This window comes from Hetaerina americana, unplaced genomic scaffold (genome assembly GCF_022747635.1).
Source record: "Hetaerina americana unplaced genomic scaffold, ioHetAmer1.1.p SCAF_38, whole genome shotgun sequence".
Classification (NCBI taxonomy): Eukaryota; Metazoa; Arthropoda; class Insecta; order Odonata; family Calopterygidae; genus Hetaerina; species Hetaerina americana.
The window spans coordinates 2403420-2426004 of record NW_027286963.1 but is presented as its reverse complement, the minus strand read 5'-3'; the positions used below and the strand labels follow the sequence as shown (position 1 = coordinate 2426004).

Here is a 22585-nt window from a genome sequence, read left to right as displayed (position 1 = left end):
GGGCGCAGGTTGGTAGGCAGCAGGTTGGGGGAGTAGTGACGTGGGGAAGGGGGGAAGAGGGGTAAAGGTCGGAGGAGGCAAGGCGAAGGCAGTCTTCCCGAAAGGTCATTATCCTAGGTCATGATCGGTTAACTGTTTGAGGGAGAGGGGCTCGGGAGGTCGGCGAAGACGGGGAGGGGGGAGAGGGGCCGGGGGGAGGGGGGCATTCGCCCCGGAGGGCCATTTAAGAAGATCATCGCGCTTGTGTGTCCGCGGTTTCCTTGGGTGCACGCAACTTCCGCCGGGGGCCGCGGGGCGGGAGGGGGGAGGGAAACGGGGTAAGGGGAGGTTCGGAGGGGAAGTGGAGTTATGCGCGGGGAAACAGGGGCTGGCGATTTTAGAACCGTGTCGAAAATGCCGTTTCTAAAGTGCGCCATCTTGTTTTCTGGTTGCTCTTGTTGCCATGGATACGGCTGGGTGAATCTGTAACCCAATCGATATAGGTTTTACCAATTGAGAAGCGTTAAATCGACGAAGTCGTCTAGCGCGGGCTAACTTACCGAATGAATTTCGCTAGTCGTTTAAATTCAGAAAAAGTGTTGGAGTTCACCCAGTACTACATAAGCCCGACGGCGTTTGAAATTCACACATCAGGGTAAGGGGGCCAGCTCCTTTCCCTGTGCCCGTTATGGTTTTCCAGAAAGATCTGGAGATCTGGTGCCCAAAAAATCACATAGCTTGGGTGGAGCTGTAGGTGTCCAGAGAGACTTGCCCGTGAATCAAACCCGGGCCCTACGGTCAGCAGTCCAACGCTCTACCCACTGGACTACCGCGACAATTATATATATATATATATATATATATATATATGCATATATATATATATATATAATATATGTATATATTTATATATATATATACATAATTTACACCAAGAAAGCAGTACTGAACAAACACAGACAAAAGGAACTCACAGTTCCTTTGTGTTCATCACAGTATGTGTTCGGATTCCGAGTTTTATTGACCCAGAATTGAACCTCGGATCTTCGAATACAGTACCGCGTGATGTTCAGCGCCTCGGACCGAGGCGCTGACCACCACGCTACCGAGGAATGCACAAAGACGGGATTCGATGGAGCCAAGAACCCTGATTTTTCGCCGCGGAAGGGTCCCAAAAAGGAGGTGAAATAATTCCTGACCGCCATCTCAAGAACCTGTGCCATTAACCCATCTTTATGAGGACCCCGGTTTTTGGTCTTCATAGTATCGAGTCCTTTTGGTCTTAAGACTAGCAATAACTCCTGACCGTAAGAATGAAGTCTCCTTGCTGAAGATTGTCATATTTTTATCTTTCATGAATAGAAATTTTAAGATATTCATAGCTCGAGTTAATTGGCGCGAAACCGACTGCTGCAGTCAAGGATTCTCACCATTCGCGGGGCTTAAAAAGCAAGACTTTGTAACTAAAGGCGCACTACATATATATATATATATATATATATATATATATATATATATATATATATATATATATATATATATATATGTAGTGCGCCATATATATATATATATATATATATATATTACAAGCGAAATAATTTAAGAAGGTATGGATATTGGAGAATCGCCGAAGTCTCCTTCGGGGCAGATGGTGGTTATTGGGTGGTTGAAGTGGGAGGTGTGGAGTTATGACCGAGGGGGTGCGCTGAGATGGGGCGGAGAGGGGGAGGAAGGGTTAAAGAGGGCGGCTGGATTCCCGTTGGGAGAATGCTGTGGGTATAGCGGTGGTCACGCGTTGCGTGGGATGAAAGGAGAGCATTGAATTACTCTTTTGGTCCCTTTGCATCGGGTTAGTCTAGCTTTGTCTTCTTCCCTACCGTCTTCCTCCCTCCTCTGCCCTCACACCCTCGCTCCGTTCGAACCTTGGTCAATGGTATGCGTGAGACGGGAGGTCGACTACGACGCGCCAAGTGTACCCCGATCGGCTGAGATAAACAGACAACGGTGCTCGGCGCGCATCTTTATGTTGGATAACCTTTTAGATATCGCCCCCTTGACGAGTTAAAGATGCGAATAATAAATTATTCGTGAGGAGGAATACTCTTCAAGGGAGGATTGAACGCCCAAGCAGTCTCATCTCGCGATGTATTTTGTCACGCGAATGGAACACTTTGAAATCATATTCTGACCCGAGTGTCGACTTGTAAAAAAGTATATATGGTAATAATATTATGTATATGTGATAATAATATTATATATATTACATGTATGTATGCATGTATATATATATATATATATATATATATATATATATATATATATATTTTTTTTTTTTTTTTTCGGTCCGCACAATAAGTATCGTGACTACATTACAATTACTTAATAATCTTCAAAATACATTCCTCTTGCATCGATAAACTTAGTTCGGCGGGTCTGCCACTCGTCAAAAGCCTGCTGGAAGCCGGTTTCCGGGAATACTGTTGAACCACCTAGATGGAGTCGAACCGATATCCTTTGAGCTCCTGTTGAGCTAACGTTGTCAAGAAAATCATCATCCTCCTGAACGCAGTCCAAATTTTCATTTCTTGCGCAATTTCCACCCACGACAGTTTTTGTTCCTCGCTCGAGACATTCGGCACCAGCTACGCGTACACATTCCTCATCACAAGATCCTCTGTTACAATGGTGTGAACGGTTCCGACTGAAAGGCCGGTCTCATTGATAAGGGCGATGGTTAAACGCCTGTCAGAGTCCAAAACATTTTTGACCTTGGCCATCTGAGCATCAGTTCGAGTAGTCGTCGGGCGTCCGACGCGATGCTCATATTCGACAAGCTCCCGGCCTTCCTTTAACATTTTGTGCCTCTCAAAAACTCTTGTGCGGCTTAAGACATCATCCCCATAAGCCTGTTTAACGAGTTCAAGGGTCTTCGACGCGGATTTCCCGAGTTATACACAAAACTTTTCAGCGTAGCGTTGCTCGGCGGTGGCTCCATGCTGACGCGACGACACCACAAACAATCACACCTCACAGAAATCCACCTCCTGTCTCAACGCATGCCCGGAGACGGCTGAACTAAAGTACGCCTGAGTGGTGGGGGATCCCTCTACGGAGCCGACCGGTCGGACCCCCATCCGTTGAGGCTACAGCGAGCCAGTCCAAGATAGTTTTTGTACCGACCCTATATATATATTATATATATATATATATATATATATATATATATATATATATATATATATATATATATATATACACACACACACACACACACACACACACACACATTCAACCACGAAAAACCCGCCATATGGCGAAAAATTGAAGTTTTTTAGTAATGTATTTGGGTTAAGATTTAGGACAAACACAGTATAACGATTAAGTCAAACACAACAAATATTACGTGATTTACATGGACTTGTACAAGCGTATATACATGATTGTTTATAACTAATGCGTGCTATAATGAATGAATCAAACATGGTGCCTTGACCCCCACCCCCCTCCTAACCTCTCGGCTTACGGGTAATCGTGTAGAATATGTAGAAGAGTCGATCTGGAATTCGATTCGATAAAAATATCGATCATTCACGACTGAAAAAACACCTGTCAGTATTTGCCCGCCTTAAAGAGAGATCGTAATTTTTCGATACTATCCAGCTCGAATCAAATGATTCCGCTAATATTTCCTTAAGATTGTTTTCTTTTGTGTCGCCATCAAAAAGAAATAAGAAAATAACCGGTTTTTTTTCGCGTGGCCATCTAGGAAAACTGTTTAGTCATCCGCCGTCCCCTTTTGAGACTTTGGACGTAGAAATATTAAAGTTCAATGATGGTCCAAATTCTATACACGCACTATATTATTCCTGTACGCACTAACCTTCCAATATGGACGACTCAACTGACCCGACAGTAATTTTTTTGCGTCCTGTTTAGTTCTTTGTTCTTTTAAGTTTTCGTTTGCGGTATTTTGTGTTTTTATATTAATATATTTTGTCAATGAACCCGCTGTGTCAATTAAGCGTACATTCGTGATAGTTTTGCCTACCCATCCGGTGGTCACATCTCTTGAGGCGACTCGTGAATGCGAGGCGTGATTAGTCACTGTGGTGATTGTTAAAGCAGCTGAGAAATTAATAAGAACGTTCTCTACCTCGATTGCCGTGGAAACAGATTTGAATCAAATCGCTCGGAAGATCAGATTTTGCTCTTTCCCTTTTGAGTACCTGAATCCATTAAGGCGAGATGTTGAACGTCTTTGATTTCAATGTCCCTATGGAGCCGGAAAACGGCGTCTTAGCACCTCCTAAGATGTCGGGGCACGTCAAGACGAAGGGAATGATGATAATGGCTCGGCGTTTTGAGTCCGTCTCGCGGAATTAATTACCTCTCCGTGAAGACGAGAGATATTTCCGTGTTGGCGAACTGTTTTATCGCCTGTTCCCATGGCAACCGGGTCCCAGCAAAGCTTGTGTTGTTCCAAAGAGGAATTTGTTTATTTATTTAAGGGGACCATGTCTCCTTTGGCGTTGTGGGTCGACCATATGCTGTGGAGTTTAATACTTTGTTTGTGCAATAAAACCCCTTCTAGGTCACAAAAGTTCAGGATTTTTCGCATCTGTTGCCAATAAAAATGTTAAAAGATTTTCTGTATGGAACAGATTACTCCGTAAAAAAAATTACCCCGCGATATTGAGTTGTCACTTTCGTAATTAGAAATAATTGCTCGTTTTTTATGTATGTATCTCTCTCTCTTTCTCTCTCTCTGCAGATAACACTTCCAAATTAGTGAAAAAACCGAACGATGTGTATGTGAAATTGCTTTTTTATATATTTCTTCCCGTTAAGTATATTTCCAACGGTAGAATATGGTTTACAGTTCTGCATTCGTATTATTTCATGGATTTATAATCCATTATTTCATCATCGTTTGTGTTTAATCGTTTTTTAACAACTTTTATCCCACTTATTTCTGATGATTCTAATGATACTAACATGCAATCATACAGTTTCAGTATGTGAACCTCCTCCCTGCAATCAAATGCGAATCAAATTTGTTTTTAAAAATTTAGGCGTGGGATAAAATATTATTTCTTCGATCTTCGTGAAAATTCCAACCCAGAAATAACTCAGTTAAAAATTTCCTCCTCATTGAGATGAACGGAGGACAGGATGAAATATTCTGTTATTTTTTCTCCCCCGAGGAAATTCTCTACGAGACCCTTTTGAGAGAACTGAAATCGTTTGCGTATTTGCTTTTGATCGGCATTCAGCAAATGCGGCTCCCACCTTTCACAGAGATTTCGCATCCTTAATTATTTGTGCATGATGTTCCGCACCCTTTCATCCGATATCCCTCCCCCCCGCGGCCTTAGCCATCTCACTCACTCACCGTCACTCGCCTCTCGCCCAATACGATACTGTTCACCTTTCTGATGGTTTCCGGTATGGTTGCGGTTTTTGTCCGTCCTTCATGTGGTTCATCTTCGAGGGATGTGCGACCACGTTTAAATTCAGCCGCCCACTTCTTAACGGTTGACATTGAAGGAGCTCAGTCCCCGTGCACTATTGCCGACTTCGGATGAATTTCCTTAGGAGTTAATCCATTCAAAACGAAGAATTTTATGACCGCACGAAATTCAAGTATTTTGCCATTTTAACGAAAAACACGAGCGACGTACACTGCAACAATACGCGTGTAAAAAAAACTACTTGAGAGAACAAGTTGGGTACTTGTCTTTATGAATTAATGACACGTACAACCAGGCATGAATCATAAATTTTTACTGATTGGAACGCCATCTCTGTGTCAGGCCGAGAAATTTTCACCTTACCCTCTTATAGATAGTGCATTAAAAAATTCTCCCGCGACAAATATTAGCAAGCGAAATGTCGTTTTTCAAAAGAAAACCATTTAAAAAAACAGTTGAATTGATCTACTTGCGAAATGGATGGAAAAACATGAGTTGCAGTGGATTTCCTATCGCGACAGTTATTCCAAAGGATTATGTTAAATTTTTTATATGTTTTTTTTTCAAGTATTTCTCTGCAAATCCGTCAGCACTCCAGCATAATCGGAGGCATTTCACCTGGAATAAATCTATTCATCTTGGCCAAGGATTCGAAGCTTCTTGCTAAGAATTACGGACGAATGCATTATTCGCCTTGGCTCGTCCCCCAGCCCCAACCCTTCTTAGCAATACTGTATAGCGTGGAAGTAGGTTAGAGTGGATTAAGCACTCGACCAGGGATTGAGAGAATTAGGTTCGAACCCCGATACTATTAATAACATTTCCACTGTGGCATTTCTTGTAGGTACAATAATTTTACATACTTACAATGAATGCTGTAACCGCTCGAGTTTTCTTGTAAAACTGTGAAATGCTAATTTAATTCAGCATTAATCCGAAAACTCAAAATTTAGATCATTACGTAGAATTTTGTGAAGTAACATAACCGTTAGGGAAATTACTAACCCTTACATTCCAACTATTACCCATTAAATTACGATTACCCAAATTTAAAACGAGATAATTACCGCCACATCTACACAATTCACCCTATCCTTTTATTTATGTCCATGTGAAAGAATATGTCCTCACCATGTGGTGGTTTTTCTTGGTTGAATATGTGTGCATAACGAAACACACTGTTCCCTTCCATTATGATGTTATGTGGTTGGAGTGGGGTCTGGTTCTTTCCCGGCGTAACTGTTTAATGGTGTATTCCCGGGTGTTCCACCGGGTTCCGTGTTGGCCGAAGTTTTGATGCTCGACTCGAGCATCGTCCTCAGTACGGATAAGACATCTGCCCTGAGGACGATGCTCGAGTCGAGCTGATATTTAGACCGGATGGCCCGGGTTCGTTTCCCGAGCAAGCCTCTATGGGCAAACTTAGCTCCATCCAAGCTGTGTGATTTTTCGGGTACCAGATCTTCCTAGGAAACCGTAGATGGTCCACGAAAAGGGACTGCCCCCCCTACACTGATGTGTGAATTTTACTCGCCGATAGGCTTAGTACCGGGAGAACTATACCATCAGCTACCAAAGAGAAACACATACAAATGAAACTCACACGTGTTCCGAATTTTCGGTCGCCAAACCACCTTCCTCTTGGGAGGAAGTTGGTTTCTTCAGCCTTCCTCGTCTATCCAGCGTCCCCGGCACCTTCTATTAAAACCTTCTTCCCAGTTCCTTCCTTCTCTCCCTTGAGAAAGCTGTTATCGCCAACTAAAATTCGGAATACGTGTTATTTTTTTTTGTGTTTCGGTGTTTTGGTCCGTTAGTGCTATCTTGATATACATGATTTTAATGTTACTGTGTGTTTGTGTGTGTGTGTGTATATATATATGTATATATATATATATATATATATATATATATATATATATATATATATATATGTGTGGGTCGCGGTAGTCCAGTGGGTAGAGCGTTGGACTACTGACCAGTGGGTCCCGGGTTCGATTTCCAGGCAAGTCTCTGGGTACCTGCAGCTCCACCCAAGCTGTGTGGTTTTTCGGGTACCAGGTCTTCCTGGTGAACCATAACCGGCACAGGGAAAGGAACTGGCCCCCCTACCCTGATGTGTGAATTTTCACACGCCGTCTAGGGCTTAGTGCTAGGGTGAACTCTACCATCACCTACCAAACCGACCTTCGGGTTGATTACTGTGTTTATGGTTTAAATATGTATATGTATATGTATATATATATATATATATATATATATATATATATATATATATATATATATATATATATATATATATATATATATATATATATATATATATATATATATATATATATATATATAATACTTTTGTAAACGTTGTCTTAGAAATGAATGACAGTACATGTATTTAAATGTTCGTGTGAATGGACGGCATAGTCCTAAGCACCGTGCGAAAGGGAAAACGTTCACGGACTCCCGGCGAAGAAAAACTTCGATTCAGCCAAAACAGCACGAGAGTATGATTTCACTCTCGCGAGGGCCCCTCCCCCCCGCAGTATAGTGAGACCATCGTCCGGCCGCGTCGCCAGCGGGCATGTTATTCCCTCCCCACTCTCGCCGTCATCCCCTCCCTTCCGAACCTCTCTCTCTCTCGCGCAAGTGAGATAGTGACTCTCATGCCCACTCGCGTCGCTGGCGAGCGGCGTCGCTCTCGCGATCGACTGGAGAGGATAGTGTTATCGACTCTCACGGAGGAGCGTTCCCAGCGGTCCCCTTTGCTAGCGCGTGCGCGACTGTATTTTTCTGGTTTATTCAAGGTAGTCAGTCATATCCGCCGTCATCCAAACCGTCCCGGGCGTAAAAATTCAATGGATTTGGGACTACTCCCCAACGGCGTGGGGGACAAATGGTCCACGGAGAAGATCATTCACTTTCTCGAGGAGTACAAGAACCATCCTTGCCTCTGGGACTCGAGGCATCGTCAGTATAAGAGCAAGAACGACAGAATTGGGGCGGAGGTTGAAATCTTGAGGAAGATGAAGCTTCAGTCGATGGATCTCAACGTGTTTAGGATCAAAGTGAGGAACATAAGGAACACTTATAGGCAGGAAGTGATGAAAATTTTGAAGAATTCCAAACCAGATGCCGGCGCTGACGGAGTATTTGTGCCAAAATTACGTTGGTTCGGTTTGGCTGACAGCTTCCTGAGAAAAACACTGGAACTTGGCGACATTCCAACGATTCATGTGAGTATTTAGTTGTTTTGATTATTTCAAACTCAGAATATCAAGTAACTCGTGGTGGTTAAATATTTCCCCCTCAAAATATGCATTGTTTTTATCGTGGGAACCATTAATAGATTAAGATTAGATTGGATTCGCGTGCAGATCTGAGATACCTACTACTTTCGAACGATGTATAGGGTCCACGTAACAGTACACATCAATGTGTATTTCACATGTTATAACTGATCGTTCTGACGCGAATTTGACCTCATCTACGAAGCTACTGCGGTCAGCTACTCTTTGATTTGTAGAAGACCTCAGTGACTTCTCTTTTTTTTGAGTTCGAATCTAATGCAAAATGGACAGCTTTTACGTGTCTCTAAATCTCAATTGGAACTGTCTTCCAACAGGTTTCGACTGGATCTCCAACCGTCTCACTCGTTCCTGAGCGTCTTCTTTCATTTTCCTGTATCTTCTGCCGTTTCTTATCCCATCAAGCAATCCAAATCATCCTTCTTTTGTCCTCTTCCTCTCTTTCCTTCAATTGTCTCCTCCTTTTACTACTCTACTCAGCAAAGAATTACGACGTGACATATGTCCATCCAAGATGTCAACGCGTACGTCTTCAAATTTATATGATAATTTGACGAGAAGAATTGGATTCCGGGAACCATTTAGTTTAAGGATTCTAAACTAAGAGCTTGACTCTTTTGGCTGCCTAATTTTTTATTGGTTTATAAGATTTTATTAACGTGGCAAAACGAGAGACCCGTTTTCCAATACTGGTTTCATTGTTAATAAATATATAGTAGATGGAGACCTCAAGGCATGTGCGCCATTTTGCTCTTTAATTGTTTCATAATGCCATAAAAATCCGTCTATTGTTGGCACGTCGCTTTTAACAATTCTGGGCACAAAGTTTCGGCGCCCTTTCGTTGCGCATTGTTTCAGCAAGAGATATCAACTAATTTTCTACATCCATGCAATTCTCCATATCACGACACGAAAAATGTCATGTGGTTAAATGTAATAACTTGCGAAAACTAGAATTTAAAATCTGCCCAGGGTTTAGAGTTTATCACGCGGAATCAGAAATGGCGAAATTTGAATTTTTTTGGTCCATTAGATCGCGCGCATAGTTGATTGATTATTGATTTCATTGCATTTCATCGCGTTGAAATCGTCTTGCATCCAGGTGGAAGTTTTTTGTTTTCTTTACTCTGGCAAGTAATCATTGTCTACAGCAATGACCGTACCGGATGACGTCAGACGGGAACGTTTCCTTGACCTGTAAGGGAGCCACTTGAGTTGATGTGTGACCTACTACCATATGGAAGCGGGCACTGTCGATAGCCAAGCTGCTGCCGCCAGGAGAATTGAGGTTTTTTGCAAGCCAGATTTTATTGACTTTCCTTCCATATTTCTTGTCGGACACGAAGTATAACATTAAAAGAATGTTAAAAATAAAATGCGCCATCCGTCAATGGCCAATCCTTATGAGTTCAACTGGGAAACTTAGTCTCGGTTGTAAAAGGCAGCCATGTATAAGCCAAGCTGTTAGTTGGAATCATTTTTGAAACATCGATGATACCCGTGAATAGTTCGACATTTGAATACAAAAATTCGATTCACGAAAATCAAGGTTCGACAATTTCACGGCAGAGGTATTTATATTCAATTCAAATACTCCTTATTTGAGACGTGAGTTAAATATCTCTACAAGGTCGCATTCCGAATTTCAATGTCATTACCGCCATGTAATAATAACGTCACAACAATGACTTTCTTTACAAAAACAACTACCGCCACCATTTTGTTCAAGTACAAAGCGATAAAAGCCAACAATTATAGCAGTAACGTGTGGGCGATACTTTTTCGCGGCATCTGATGGCGAATTACAGAACTTACTCCTAACTCTCACTATCGATGATAATGGTCGATACTGTCGATGCGCTGAATTAATCGAAATGAATGTCGATTATTTACAACTTGACTCTGATATACTTTTTAAATATGTGTTTCTTTTAGTTCTTATCACTTGACAAGGCGCATTTAACTAAAATTTGCCCACTGCCCATTTAACTAAAATTTATTCACTGGAATTAAATGGCAAGCATCTGGATGGTTACGTAAAAAAAATTGGAAATTTTAAGTAAAAATTCTGTGGTCGACTTCTAAATGAGAAATATTTATAAGTGTGTATGGGTGACAAAATTCAATACTTTTTTTGTAAACTTAACGTAAACGTTTCGGCGCGTTTTTTTACTCGTAGAAGTTGTCAATTTGAATTTTGACGTGAACTTGAGTTATGAGAAAAGCGTGTGGAATATTCCTAATGTGATTGGATTTAGAGTTTTTTATTTCCGGAGAATGTATTGGTTTTTTTGAAAACGTTACGCGCGACCTAATTTTTCACTCGAATTTGCCCTTGATGTAATCGTATTCTCTTTATCGTCTCGTATTGGAATATCAATACACTACATATCCACAGCAATTCGTACGGTCAACCCGAAAGTTCTTCAATGCAGTGCAAATGATGAAATTTCTGTGGAATCGGATGAACTGTTCATTTTTTTCCAATTAATAATCTAAAATTCTAAGAGGCGCTAGTTTAGGAGAGTTGATCAAGGTTTCATTACGATAGATGAGGGTTGATTTAAGTAGATTACGAACTTATTATGACCGCTTAGTCATGTAAAATTTCTCCGTATGAATCCACGAAATCAGAGGAGGCTAACTGGAGGCACAAGGCCCCAAACTAGGGTGTTTCCCCACCGTAAAAAGTAAATTTAAAAAAATGAAAAGCACGTAAAAAAACTTGGAATTTGTGAAGTACGACCAACTCCCAAAAAAAATGCACGTTTCTCCTTGTTTTTTGAAATTTTCATTAAAAGTAAAAGACTTAATATTCACACGAGAAATGTTAAAAAAAAATTCATGATTAGATTATATTTGCATTTTTTATAATAATAATAATAAAAAGTTTTTGTTCAGCATTTTTTATGATAATAATAATAATAGTAATAAAAAAGTTTTTGTTCAGACTAACCCTTCATTAAAAATAATGCGATATAAATTCACACGGGAGCAAATGCGAAACACTAAGCTGACTGAATAAACACACAAAAGTCAAATAATTGATCTGTGGCAGAGATATAAATAAAAGAATATAGCAATGCGCCGTATTACATGTATTACGTTGTAAATTGTACTAGAAAACTTCAACGAGTTTCGAGAAAGTACGCTGTTTCTTTTAACGTATCTCGTATGTTTACTATTGGAAGAGCTATAGTAAGAAGAGCGTAGCATAGAGGTATCGTGTATACAATAAATTAAGGTCGAAATAATATTATAATCATTGGTATTCTACAGGTTAATGTAGATTATTAATTGGACAAAGGCTATACAACAGTACAGCATTACATTTTTATCCTCTCCTAACGAAACAACCTGACATCGGACACTACATTAAGCCACTCTTCAATTCCGCCCACATCCTCCCTCCCCTCATCCCGTCCAACATGCCCATTATATTCCTGCCCTTTCCTCGCTTACCTAACGTCCTCCCTTCTATCACAGGCTTCAACATCCCATCGCCAATCAATATGCTCCGCATCCAGCTTTCCTGCCGCCTTCGGATTTCTCCCAACAATCCCCTCTTCTCCCCTTTCACCTTCCATGAATACATCTTCGTATGTTTTTGCCTTTCTGTACACTTTAACCTTCTCCCATCATTCTCCACACCCACATTTCATAAGATTTAAATCTTCGCCCCTATCATCCTGCTTCAATGAACATGTTTCCACGTCGTGTACAAAAACCACGCACCATATCATAGGTTCGTAGTAGTATTTAGGTAAGGCGACCGACAGCTGAGGTCATTTGCGCCATGGGGGATGGACAGGAAAGGATGAAGGGTGGAGAAAAACCCGGCGTCGGGATTAGCCTACTCTTGATGAAAGGCGCCAAGGGGTCCGCAGCTTAACGTCCCATCCGACGGACGGCGTACTCACTCAAAGTGCCCTCCACAAAGCAGCTCAAGTAGGGATCGAGATACCTCTGAAAAATATTCAACACCGCCACCGGGATTTGAACCCGCGCCCTCAGGGTGGGAAGCCAGTACGTTAGCCCCCGCGCCATCTCGATCCCCTCAAAGGTTCGTCGAGTCGTTTTTTGAGCATCCTTACTATAACGTCCCTGTCTTATATTCTATCCTCCTTGTAAAAACTTCTTTGCCTGGCGCTATTCTTCTCCCTTATATCTCCTTACTGCTTTGATCATATTGATCCAAAACCCTTAAGATATACCTGTAGGTTAAACTGTCCCACCTGGTCTAGTTCTATCAACTCCCATTTTAAAGTTTAAGTTAGCTTGTCGGAATGTAAATTTGAATTTGCATCTGAACAATAGTCAAAGAATAGAAGCTGGATGGACATCATTGCCATTGTTCACCTGGCGAATGAGACTTGTGAAAGCAGAAAAAATAATAATTGGCCTGAATGGTGACCAAAACATTATGGCGCCAGGTGTACCAGTTTACTATTAATAAGTTTAGAAAAAGCTAGTTACCTTTTCTAATTAAGAGTTTCTCAAATCTGCAGAACTAGTTTGAGCACCTAAAAAACGTAATCGTATTGATAAAAAATGCAATATCTTGTGCCTGAATATGATAATTCGAGTTGAAACGCGCGTCTTTCATTTAAAACTTTTTATTTGCTGAAATAGTTGCGGAGAAAATCTCTTTTTAATCACGCCAGAAGTTCTGAATCTGACAGACTTGAAAGATGAACATTGATGATCGAAATAATGGCTATAGTTTCGGAAGTTTCATCTTTTTTATGAAATGTTTTTTTTTAATTCCAACACCTCGTCAGAAAAAAAATCAGAATAAATTCCAATGTCCTTACCTTTATTTTCTTGTGATTCAGAGTACATTTAACTTTTTACCTTTTTTTTCGGTTTCCAGTGCGCAACCATTGTTATGTTGCCTGGGTTCGGACAAACTTCAAGTTTCTTTTGTAAGATCTTGCATTCACGCTGAATTTTCCACCTTACATTTCAATGACACTCGTATAATAATATTTATTATATCGAGTCACCTTGACTTCACATATGAACGAAATCATTATGTACATTACTAAATAAAATATTTCGTCTCATCGGAACGCAAAATGTCCTTAATGCGCGGAATAAAATTTTAATTTCTCAATTGTTTTCGCAAAGAATACGATAGCAATGCAATTATAAAGATGTAGTAATAACATAAGAAATTATCAAAATTCAAAGAAAAAGCTTTGGATTTTTTGTATATATATATATATATATATATATATATATATATATATATATATATATATATATATATGATTTCGTTGACGTAACACGGAAGTGCCAAATAATGAATTGGACAGCACAAACAATATAGACACACATAAAAAGAACACTCACATATTTCTTGATAATTTCGACGGAACTCTGATCCGTCTTCATCGGAAGATAGAGAATATATATATATATATATATATATATATATATATATATATATATATATATATATATATATATATATATATATCTATTTCCATGTGAATGGATATATTCATATATATTTATACGTGTGTATGTATGTATATGTATACATATATATACACACACATATATATATATATATATTATATATATATATATATATATATTATATATTATATATATATTATATATATATATATTATATATATATATATTATATATTATATATATATATATATATATATGTGTGTGTGTTTTTAATGTGATCGGTCCAGGAGAGTTTGATGCTGACAAACGGCAGTCATTACGTCAGTAGAGAAAAGGGGGCACTACAGTCCCATTCTCCTCTCCTGAGACCAGTCAATCCGTTTGGCCCACCCCACTCCGTACCCCCTAGGTTCAAACCATATCAATAGTCCCCTTTACAACAAACCACCACGAGTAACGAGAACGACTATCCCGTAGCTCACGAAAATGAAATTCCCTCTCCTTTTAGTTGCCTAGTCCAGAAGCCGCCCCCAGCCGCCTCTCGTCCGACCTCCTGCCTGTGCTTCTCCCATTTCAGAGGAGCCAGGAAAGCGAGGAGGTATCGCTCGAACCCGCCTTGCCAATTGACGAACCGTCTGTCCTCGAGTTCGAAGACATCAAGCCGAACGTGGAAGACTTGAGACAGTTAGAAACTTCGAGGAGCACTCCGAAGAGGTCTCGACCCTGGGACCCTCCCGCAAGGGTCGACGACAAAACAGACCCACCGGTCGCGGTCGACCCTCTGCCCCCGACGAGTCTGTCGGAGACGAAGGCGCCCGGTGCCGCGGTCGCGGAGTTCGACTCTTTCGGCCGTTACTTGTCCGCTCAGCTGCAGCAACTGCCCATGGACGTCGCCGTTGAACTCGAGATGGAGATCGTCAACTTGGTCTGTCGCAAGCGGTTGTTTTTGCTTCGGGAGGATTCAGAACTCGTAGGGATGTGCGGTGACCCGCTTTATTAGCCCACCCGGGAATTTGATCTAGTTGACTGGATCAGTACAAATCTATGAAGAATTCCCTGAACACTCACTCTCTCTCTCTTACAATCTCTCTCCATCCAACTCTCTCCTTTGAAAGCTCACCTTTCTCAAAGAGTTTAATGACTCTTACGATTATTCCCTTCATCGCCAGACAGATGATTAAGTCGAACCTCGTGTTTGTTTGCAAAAGAAATGAAACTCTCCCGAGTGATATGTACCAATTTAATCCTCCCAAGATATAATTGTTTTGTCGAAAATTGTACCTCAGTAAATTTGTGGTGTTATGTGTCAATTATAAAAATTAATATTCATATGCCAACATTTACGTATACCACACTGATAGATGTTTGTCTATGTTTTGACGTATCAGTGGTCGATGTTAATTTATGTCCCGTCATAATATTTAATGTACTGGAAAATGTAGTGTGTAAAATTAACACAACTAGTCAAAAACTTTTGAGTTTGGCTATAACATGTGTGTATGTACATATGTGTTCACTTAAGTGTGGGTTTTTCCCTATGATAACCACCCTTCACGTACTTGACAGGGTTTTTCTTTCCCTCCCCCATCCCTACCCCCTTCTCTTCTCATCCCCTTGAACACCTACCACCTCCTTCATCCCTTAACCTTTTCCAATCTGGTGCTTAGCACCCCCTGCCATGCACATTTGTGTTGAATCACGGTGTATATTTGTGTTGATGTTTAGTTGTAGATAAATGAATCACGTACCGGTTGTCAATGCTTTGCTTGTCATCGTCTGGTGAATGTTGGGAGCGTCATACTGTTCTGTATGAAGCATTGGGAAATATTGTAGTGTGGAGAAAGAAATGGAGATTTGAAGGATTGAGATCGGGGAGCGTAAATTTCATAGGTAATATATTATTAAGGGAGAGATAAGAGAATATATATTATTAGCAGAGATATCAGAGAATATTTATTATTAGGAGAGAATACAATATATATTATTGTGGCCGGGGAATTTCGCGATAAAAGAGGACTCTTTGTAGTCTTCAAATTTTAACTACTTGCTCCCGACTAATACTCCGACTGATTCAATCTATTACGATTGAAACACAAAACAAAAGGTCATTCCCAACGCGAAATACCATTCATCAATCAAGAAATTGATTGACTAGAGTTGTCTTAATTGCATGCGTGGGGATAATCCTATGATGATTTCCACAGTTTTCGGGCTGCGTCCGCGGATGTCGTTCAAATTCACAACGGTTTCGCCAGCTATCCTGCTGGCGTCCTCAGGTCAAGGATGAAAAGAAGCTCATTGTCCCGTCTTATATAGGGAAAATCCGGCGCCATTACTGGGAAATTTCTTCGGCCAATCAGGGAACGTCCTCATATTTGGGCGGAATATTTTTTTCCACGCACTGTGGAGTAGATATCCATCCTCTCTGTTAACGTTTTCTGGCCTTTTAACGATTTCAATGGCCTCTCTGATTATCCTCGGGAAGTATATTTCTACTTCCGCTATTATTTAAGCGTCGTCGAACAGAATAGAGTGTCCGGGTTCTCTCCAGGCGTGCTCAGCGATGGCCGATGCTCTAAACTGTTTGGTTTTGGTTGCTCTCTGATGTTCACTCATGCGTGTTTTCAGCGCTCTGCATTTTTCACCGATGTACCATTTGCCCGCAAGAGCATGGCACTTGGTACACGCCTTCTGATAGTAACGGTGAAATTTCATCCTTGGGTCCGGGTAGGGTGTGTCAGCTATCTTGGTGACGCAGTTGAATCTGATCACCAAATCATGTTTCCTTAAAGCCCTCGCGATTCTTTCCGAAGTCCCTGCGATGAAGGCTTGTTCCCTGCTTCTTTTCATCCTTTAACCTGAGGTCGCCAGCAGGATAGCTGACGAAACTGTTGTGAATTTAAATGACACACGCGGACCTAACCAGAAAAATGTGGAAATCACCTACTCATCGCCGCGGAAACCCGCGAACGAACATAATCCTATGATTTTTTTGTGTAATTTCGATTTCGACGTGTCCGTGCCTGAGAGTAAGGTTCGGAAGTAAGAAACTTCACGTTTGTAATCTCAACCGAATGATTACTCGCGTGATTTCGACATGTGTAATTGGTCCCTCCAATGAAGTGCTATTTTTTTAATGTGATAAAAAAGTCGAGGATTAGGGCGTCATTACGATCGTCGTCTTTTGGCGAAATCCAAGATCTTTTTTTTTTTTAAGAAGATCGATTCGAAGATTTTGGGACATTTGGTGCTTCCCTGACTTGAATATGGTGCATATAATTATAATCCTTATTCCACCTTGTATGTATACTTACGGCGGAGACCCATTTATTGGGCGCGGTAAGCACTCTGTTCGCTTTGTAAGTGCCACGTGTGAATTTCGTTTCTGCACCAATTCTACAATTGTAAGTGCTGTGTGATATTCACCTTCTTTTGAATTTGAGTTCGATGATTGTATTGGTAATTTTACGTCCGAATCTTCCAGTGTAAATAAATTGAAGTGAATAAAAGTGGATGGATGTTATTAATGTTCAATAGTACTGCTTACTGCGTGGAAATTTACTGCATTTTGTTTTATCAGCACGTCAAGTGTCCAATAGTCGTCCTTGGGGATGGATTAACAATTGAAAAACGAATCGCGGCAAAGAAATAAAAAAATGCTGTGTACGTTTGTCTGGTCGTACTTTTCTCAACTCTAGTTTGAATTATGACAAACCAAGGCTTTGGCAGTCAACTTCATCACCAGAAAAGTGAAAAAAATTGTTATTTTTGTCATATCATATGGCCAATATCAAGTGAATAATTAGCAGGGTAAGAAAATATTTTGTCCTTTCACGCATAAATTTTATTTTCCACGATCTAGATTTCGACCTACGATGAAAAAAATGAATTTGGAAGAACAAAATATTTTCTTTTTCGATATGAATCGCTTCCACAAGGTGACGCCTCGAACCATTATAAAAATTAACTGATAAAAAATTACGAAGAGCACCTTTCTTATGCCCATACTGATTTTGCCATCATGACTTAAGTTTTCAGGGCATACGTGTTAGAAGAAGAATTATGTTTGGCAAAGAGTTTTCTCGAGAAAGAGGAAATTGATGTCAGGGATGTTAAGTATGTTAAGAAAATGCTGATGGTCCATTAACGCTCTTCCAGTCAACATTCTTTGCTCTTTGTGTGTTGGTCGGTAAACAATTTCGGTAATCGCCTATCACACAATTTGTGATATTTTAAAAATATTTTTAAAATATATTAAAATTTTTTTAAAATATTTTTTTAAATATTTGTTAAATATATTTTTTTTAATATTTTAAAAATATTTTTTAAATATTTTTAAATGTTTTTAAAAAAATATTTTTAAAAATATTTTTATAATATTTTTAAAAAATAGTAAAAAAATATTTTTTTTATTTAAAAAATATTTTCTATGTTAAAAGATATTTTATTACCATGCAAGCCACCATTTCGGTGAGTGGCAGGGGGTGAAGACACACCAGACTAATTTTAAACCAAATATTTTTGCCCCTACCGCGGTCGGACAATGTTATTCTTATCTCTTATCGTTCGTATCGAAGCGTTTCCCTAAGAATCGCGTAAAGAATGGTATGACCAACAAAAGAAAATTTATCAGAGCACCAATCGTCCATCAGATCGCAGTTCTTGGTCCACTTGTTGAATGACGATTTCATCGGTCTGGATGCTGGGGCTGCCATTCCGCTCTTCATCATGAAACTACGTAGATTGCACAACTCCGATGAAATTTTGGAGTCAGCTGATGATCCTTTTCCGCACGAAAATCGAATGACAGCACGCACTTTGCAACTGAAGGGAACAGCGATTGTCGTGGACATTGTTATCTTCGTTCACGGAGAGCCAAAGGATTACTGGGTCAAAACAAATAACTTCAGTTGCTTCGGAAACGATCAATAGATGGTGCTGCGTGAGTAAAACTTTGTTATAACCCGCCAATATTTAAATAAAAGAAAACGGCCTGTACTTTTCGAATACGCTTCTTTACCATAGAACGGTAACGCTATTTTTTCCACCCTATTCTGGTAACGTGGGGTGAAAAAACACCCATTCAACAATTATTAAAAATTCGTATCTTACACCAATTATGACTATGAGAGTCCTATGGGGGCTCATTTTTTTGGTTTATTTTAAAAATATAGAATCACGCGGCAAAAAGATTTTTCTTTAAAAGTTTATCGGATGAGAGAAAAATGAGTAAGAAGGGCGAGAAACGTGAAAACACAGCAATATTACTCTTTTCGTAAATTTACGATATCTTAATCAATTTTCAACCGGATTGAGTGAATTCAACGGTATTATGAAGGAGATACACTATGCTTTAAGATGGTATCAGTTGTTTTTTTCAGTTCTGACAAAAAGGTATTTATTTTAAGAAATCAAAGTGCGCAAATTACAAGAAATCCAAAAATAGATTTCCGCCACGGCAACGGGTATTATTGGTAAGAATTTCGTTCAAATTGTAAAAAATGGCATTATTAGAAAGCAAAGAGTACCTAGTGGTACACCATCACGTACAGAAAAAATAAATTTACGTATAAAATCTTTGTGAAAAGTTCATACATAGCGATTTGTTTTTTCACCCCAAGTTATCGTTCTAGGGTTAACATCCCACTTCCAGCTCCCGGACAACGCGCCACCAAACATTGGAAACCTTGCGAGCGTAAATGGATGCGTGACCTAGTATGATATGTTTTTGAGAATAGCCATTGAGTGTTAATTTATATCTTCCCCCCCCACCCCCCGCAACTCCTTGTCATGTCCTCAGTCCCTCCTTTTAGTCAGTCGTTCGTCATGATGTATGCGTCTGTCTCCATTTTACTATACTTATGCGGGCATCCGGTCTCGTGGTTGTTTCGTGAATGCCCCCAGCGTTACGTCGCACTCTCTCCGTTGCCATGGGGATGAGAGCAACCCCTTTCACCAACCGTCTCACAAGCACGAGACACGTCTTGAATAGCACGTCCCATGAAAAGCGATGGCGATGATAAGGCCAACTTGCGTGTAATTGGAGCAGTACTTGATGAGACGGGTGTCTCGCGGAATGCGCGGGACATTAAGGACAGCCAGTGTGACCAGTGAAATCTCGCCTCCGACCCCCACACTAACCCTCTCCCGAAAGTAATCATCCTCAAGAATAAATCTCTTGGCTTGAGTCGGCGTCTTAGGAAGATTGGCGAGACCTGCTTACCATAGCACCCGGAGTTGCTGAGACGTCATGAGAGATGAGACCATTCTTTTCATTCTAACTTCGGCTATCATCTCAATAAGGGCGTTAAACCCCTTTCAGATTGAATTTCGTGTTGTAGAAACCATTTGCTTCAACCTAGATGAAACTATATTAGTAGTACACCAAAATTGTTTTGCAATATCTCACACCATGCTCGTTGGAACTGAAAAGCAGCATTCAGAGATTGCGGATTCAAACTGCAAATTATTGTACGTGTTTTTATATATGCCCTGACGTTTTTTTCTATGGCTTCAATGGTGGACTTTGAACATGACCATCCGTGGAGGTAAATTATGAATAAAACAAACATAAATCTGTCTAAACAAATACTCCACCTATGGCAAATTACTAACGAAACAAACACAATAAGGAATACCATTTCATGTGATAACGTTGAAACTTAGTAGTAGTAGTAGTATTTAGGAGAGGCTACCGACAGCTGAGGTCATTTGCGCCATAGGGGATAGACAGGAAAGGATGAAGGGTGGAGAGAAACCCGGCGTCGGCATTAGCCTGCTCTTTATGAAAGGCGCCAAGGGGTCCGCAATTTAACGTCCCATCCGACGGACGGCATACTCACTCTAAGTACCCTCCGCAAAGCACCTCAAGTAGGGATCGAGATACCTATGAAAAATATTCAACACCGCCGAGATTTGTACCCGGGCCCCCTAGGTGGGAAGCCAGTACGATAGCCATTACACCATCTCGATCCCGCGTTGAACCTTTAGGGGAACAATAATTCCGGGTGTGAATTTTATTTACGATGGACCTATTATATCGTATATTTGTGTATCATGAGTTTGTCTTTTTAATGCGTCCCTATCCCTTTTCCCAATATCTTTCCCATAGGAATGAATATCTGTTGTTCTATTATATATATATATATATATATATATATAGATATATATAATATATATAAATGTTTATACATATATATATATGATTTCGTCACCGTAACACGGAAGTGCTGAGTAATAAATGGGACAGCAACAAACAATATAGAAACACATAAAAAGATCACTCACACGTTATTTCTTGATCATTTCGACGGAACTCTGCTCCGTCTTCATCGGAAGATAGAGAATTAATATATATATATATATATATATATATATATATATATATATATATATATATATATATATATATATATATATATATGTAATTATGTATATATGTATAGGGACGGCTCAATAGAACACAAATAAAATAGTAACACTTAAAAGGACACTAACACGGTAAATTGTTTAAGCTTTCGGCCTTCTCAGAGGCCTTTTATTTACTTACTCTCACTCAAGTAAGTCTTACTTGAAGAAGGCCTCTGAGAAGGCCGAAAGCTCAAACAATTTACCGTGTGAGTGCCCTTTTAAGTGTTACTATTTTTTTTGTGTTCTATTGTGCCGTCCCAATATTATACTGCTCGTGTGAGTGTTTCTGTATAATCGATATATATATATATATATATACATATATATATATACACATATGTAAACATACATGTATATATATAATATGTATACATATATATATACACATATGTAAACATACATGTATATATATATATATATATATATATATATATATATATATATATATATATATATGTATGTATGTTTGTATAATTTAAGGTGTAATGTATTAGATATCGTCAACTAGAGGTCGCCTAGTACCGTCCTAATGTTTTATAGGAAGTGATGAGGATCTCCTTGTCATTGTATGTGCTTTGAAATACCCAGGCTAAAATTTTACGATCAAAAGGCATTCGAAATTGTGTCTTCTTTTCTGGGTGATATATAAACCCGCATATTGGTCCCGCATCTTGAATTTACTCGCTTCTTTTATCTTGCACACAGCTTGCACCTTTCAACTGCAATAAATTGGTTGTAAACCTAATCGCATGTGTGCATAAAAAAGGGTGTGAGCGATATAGATTCTTTCCTTTCCCCTTTGCTGATTTTTCCATCCGACCTGTTTTTGTTTGCTTGAGGATTATGGAAACGCCGTAGTGGTACACATTAAGGTGATGGAATACCAATGAAAGGATTTTATTGTTGATTCGTCTCAATATATCGTGTCCGTCTTTTATATGACATGTATGAAGAAAGTGGTGACAAGATTAGGGCATTTTGGGCGGTTAAATAGTAAAA

General features: G+C 39.7%; 1 protein-coding gene across 5 annotated transcripts in view; it reads left to right on the top strand.

Annotated features, from left to right (window-relative positions):
* Positions 1–22585, top strand: part of LOC139691578 (CD151 antigen-like) — a 392922-nt gene that overhangs the window by 305408 nt on the left and 64929 nt on the right. Inside the window, exons 1-2 of one of the 5 annotated variants that reach the window (XM_071589466.1) lie at positions 8204–8680; positions 14754–17680. The exons of 2 other annotated variants lie outside the window; for them this stretch is intronic. In XM_071589466.1, the coding sequence (XP_071445567.1) occupies positions 8303–8680; positions 14754–15176 (801 nt within the window). In that variant the 5' untranslated portion in view covers positions 8204–8302 and the 3' untranslated portion in view covers positions 15177–17680. Of the gene's footprint in view, positions 1–8203; positions 8681–14684; positions 17681–22585 lie in introns of those variants that run through there. 2 more of the 5 variants (XM_071589461.1, XM_071589464.1) reach the window with 2 other exon arrangements.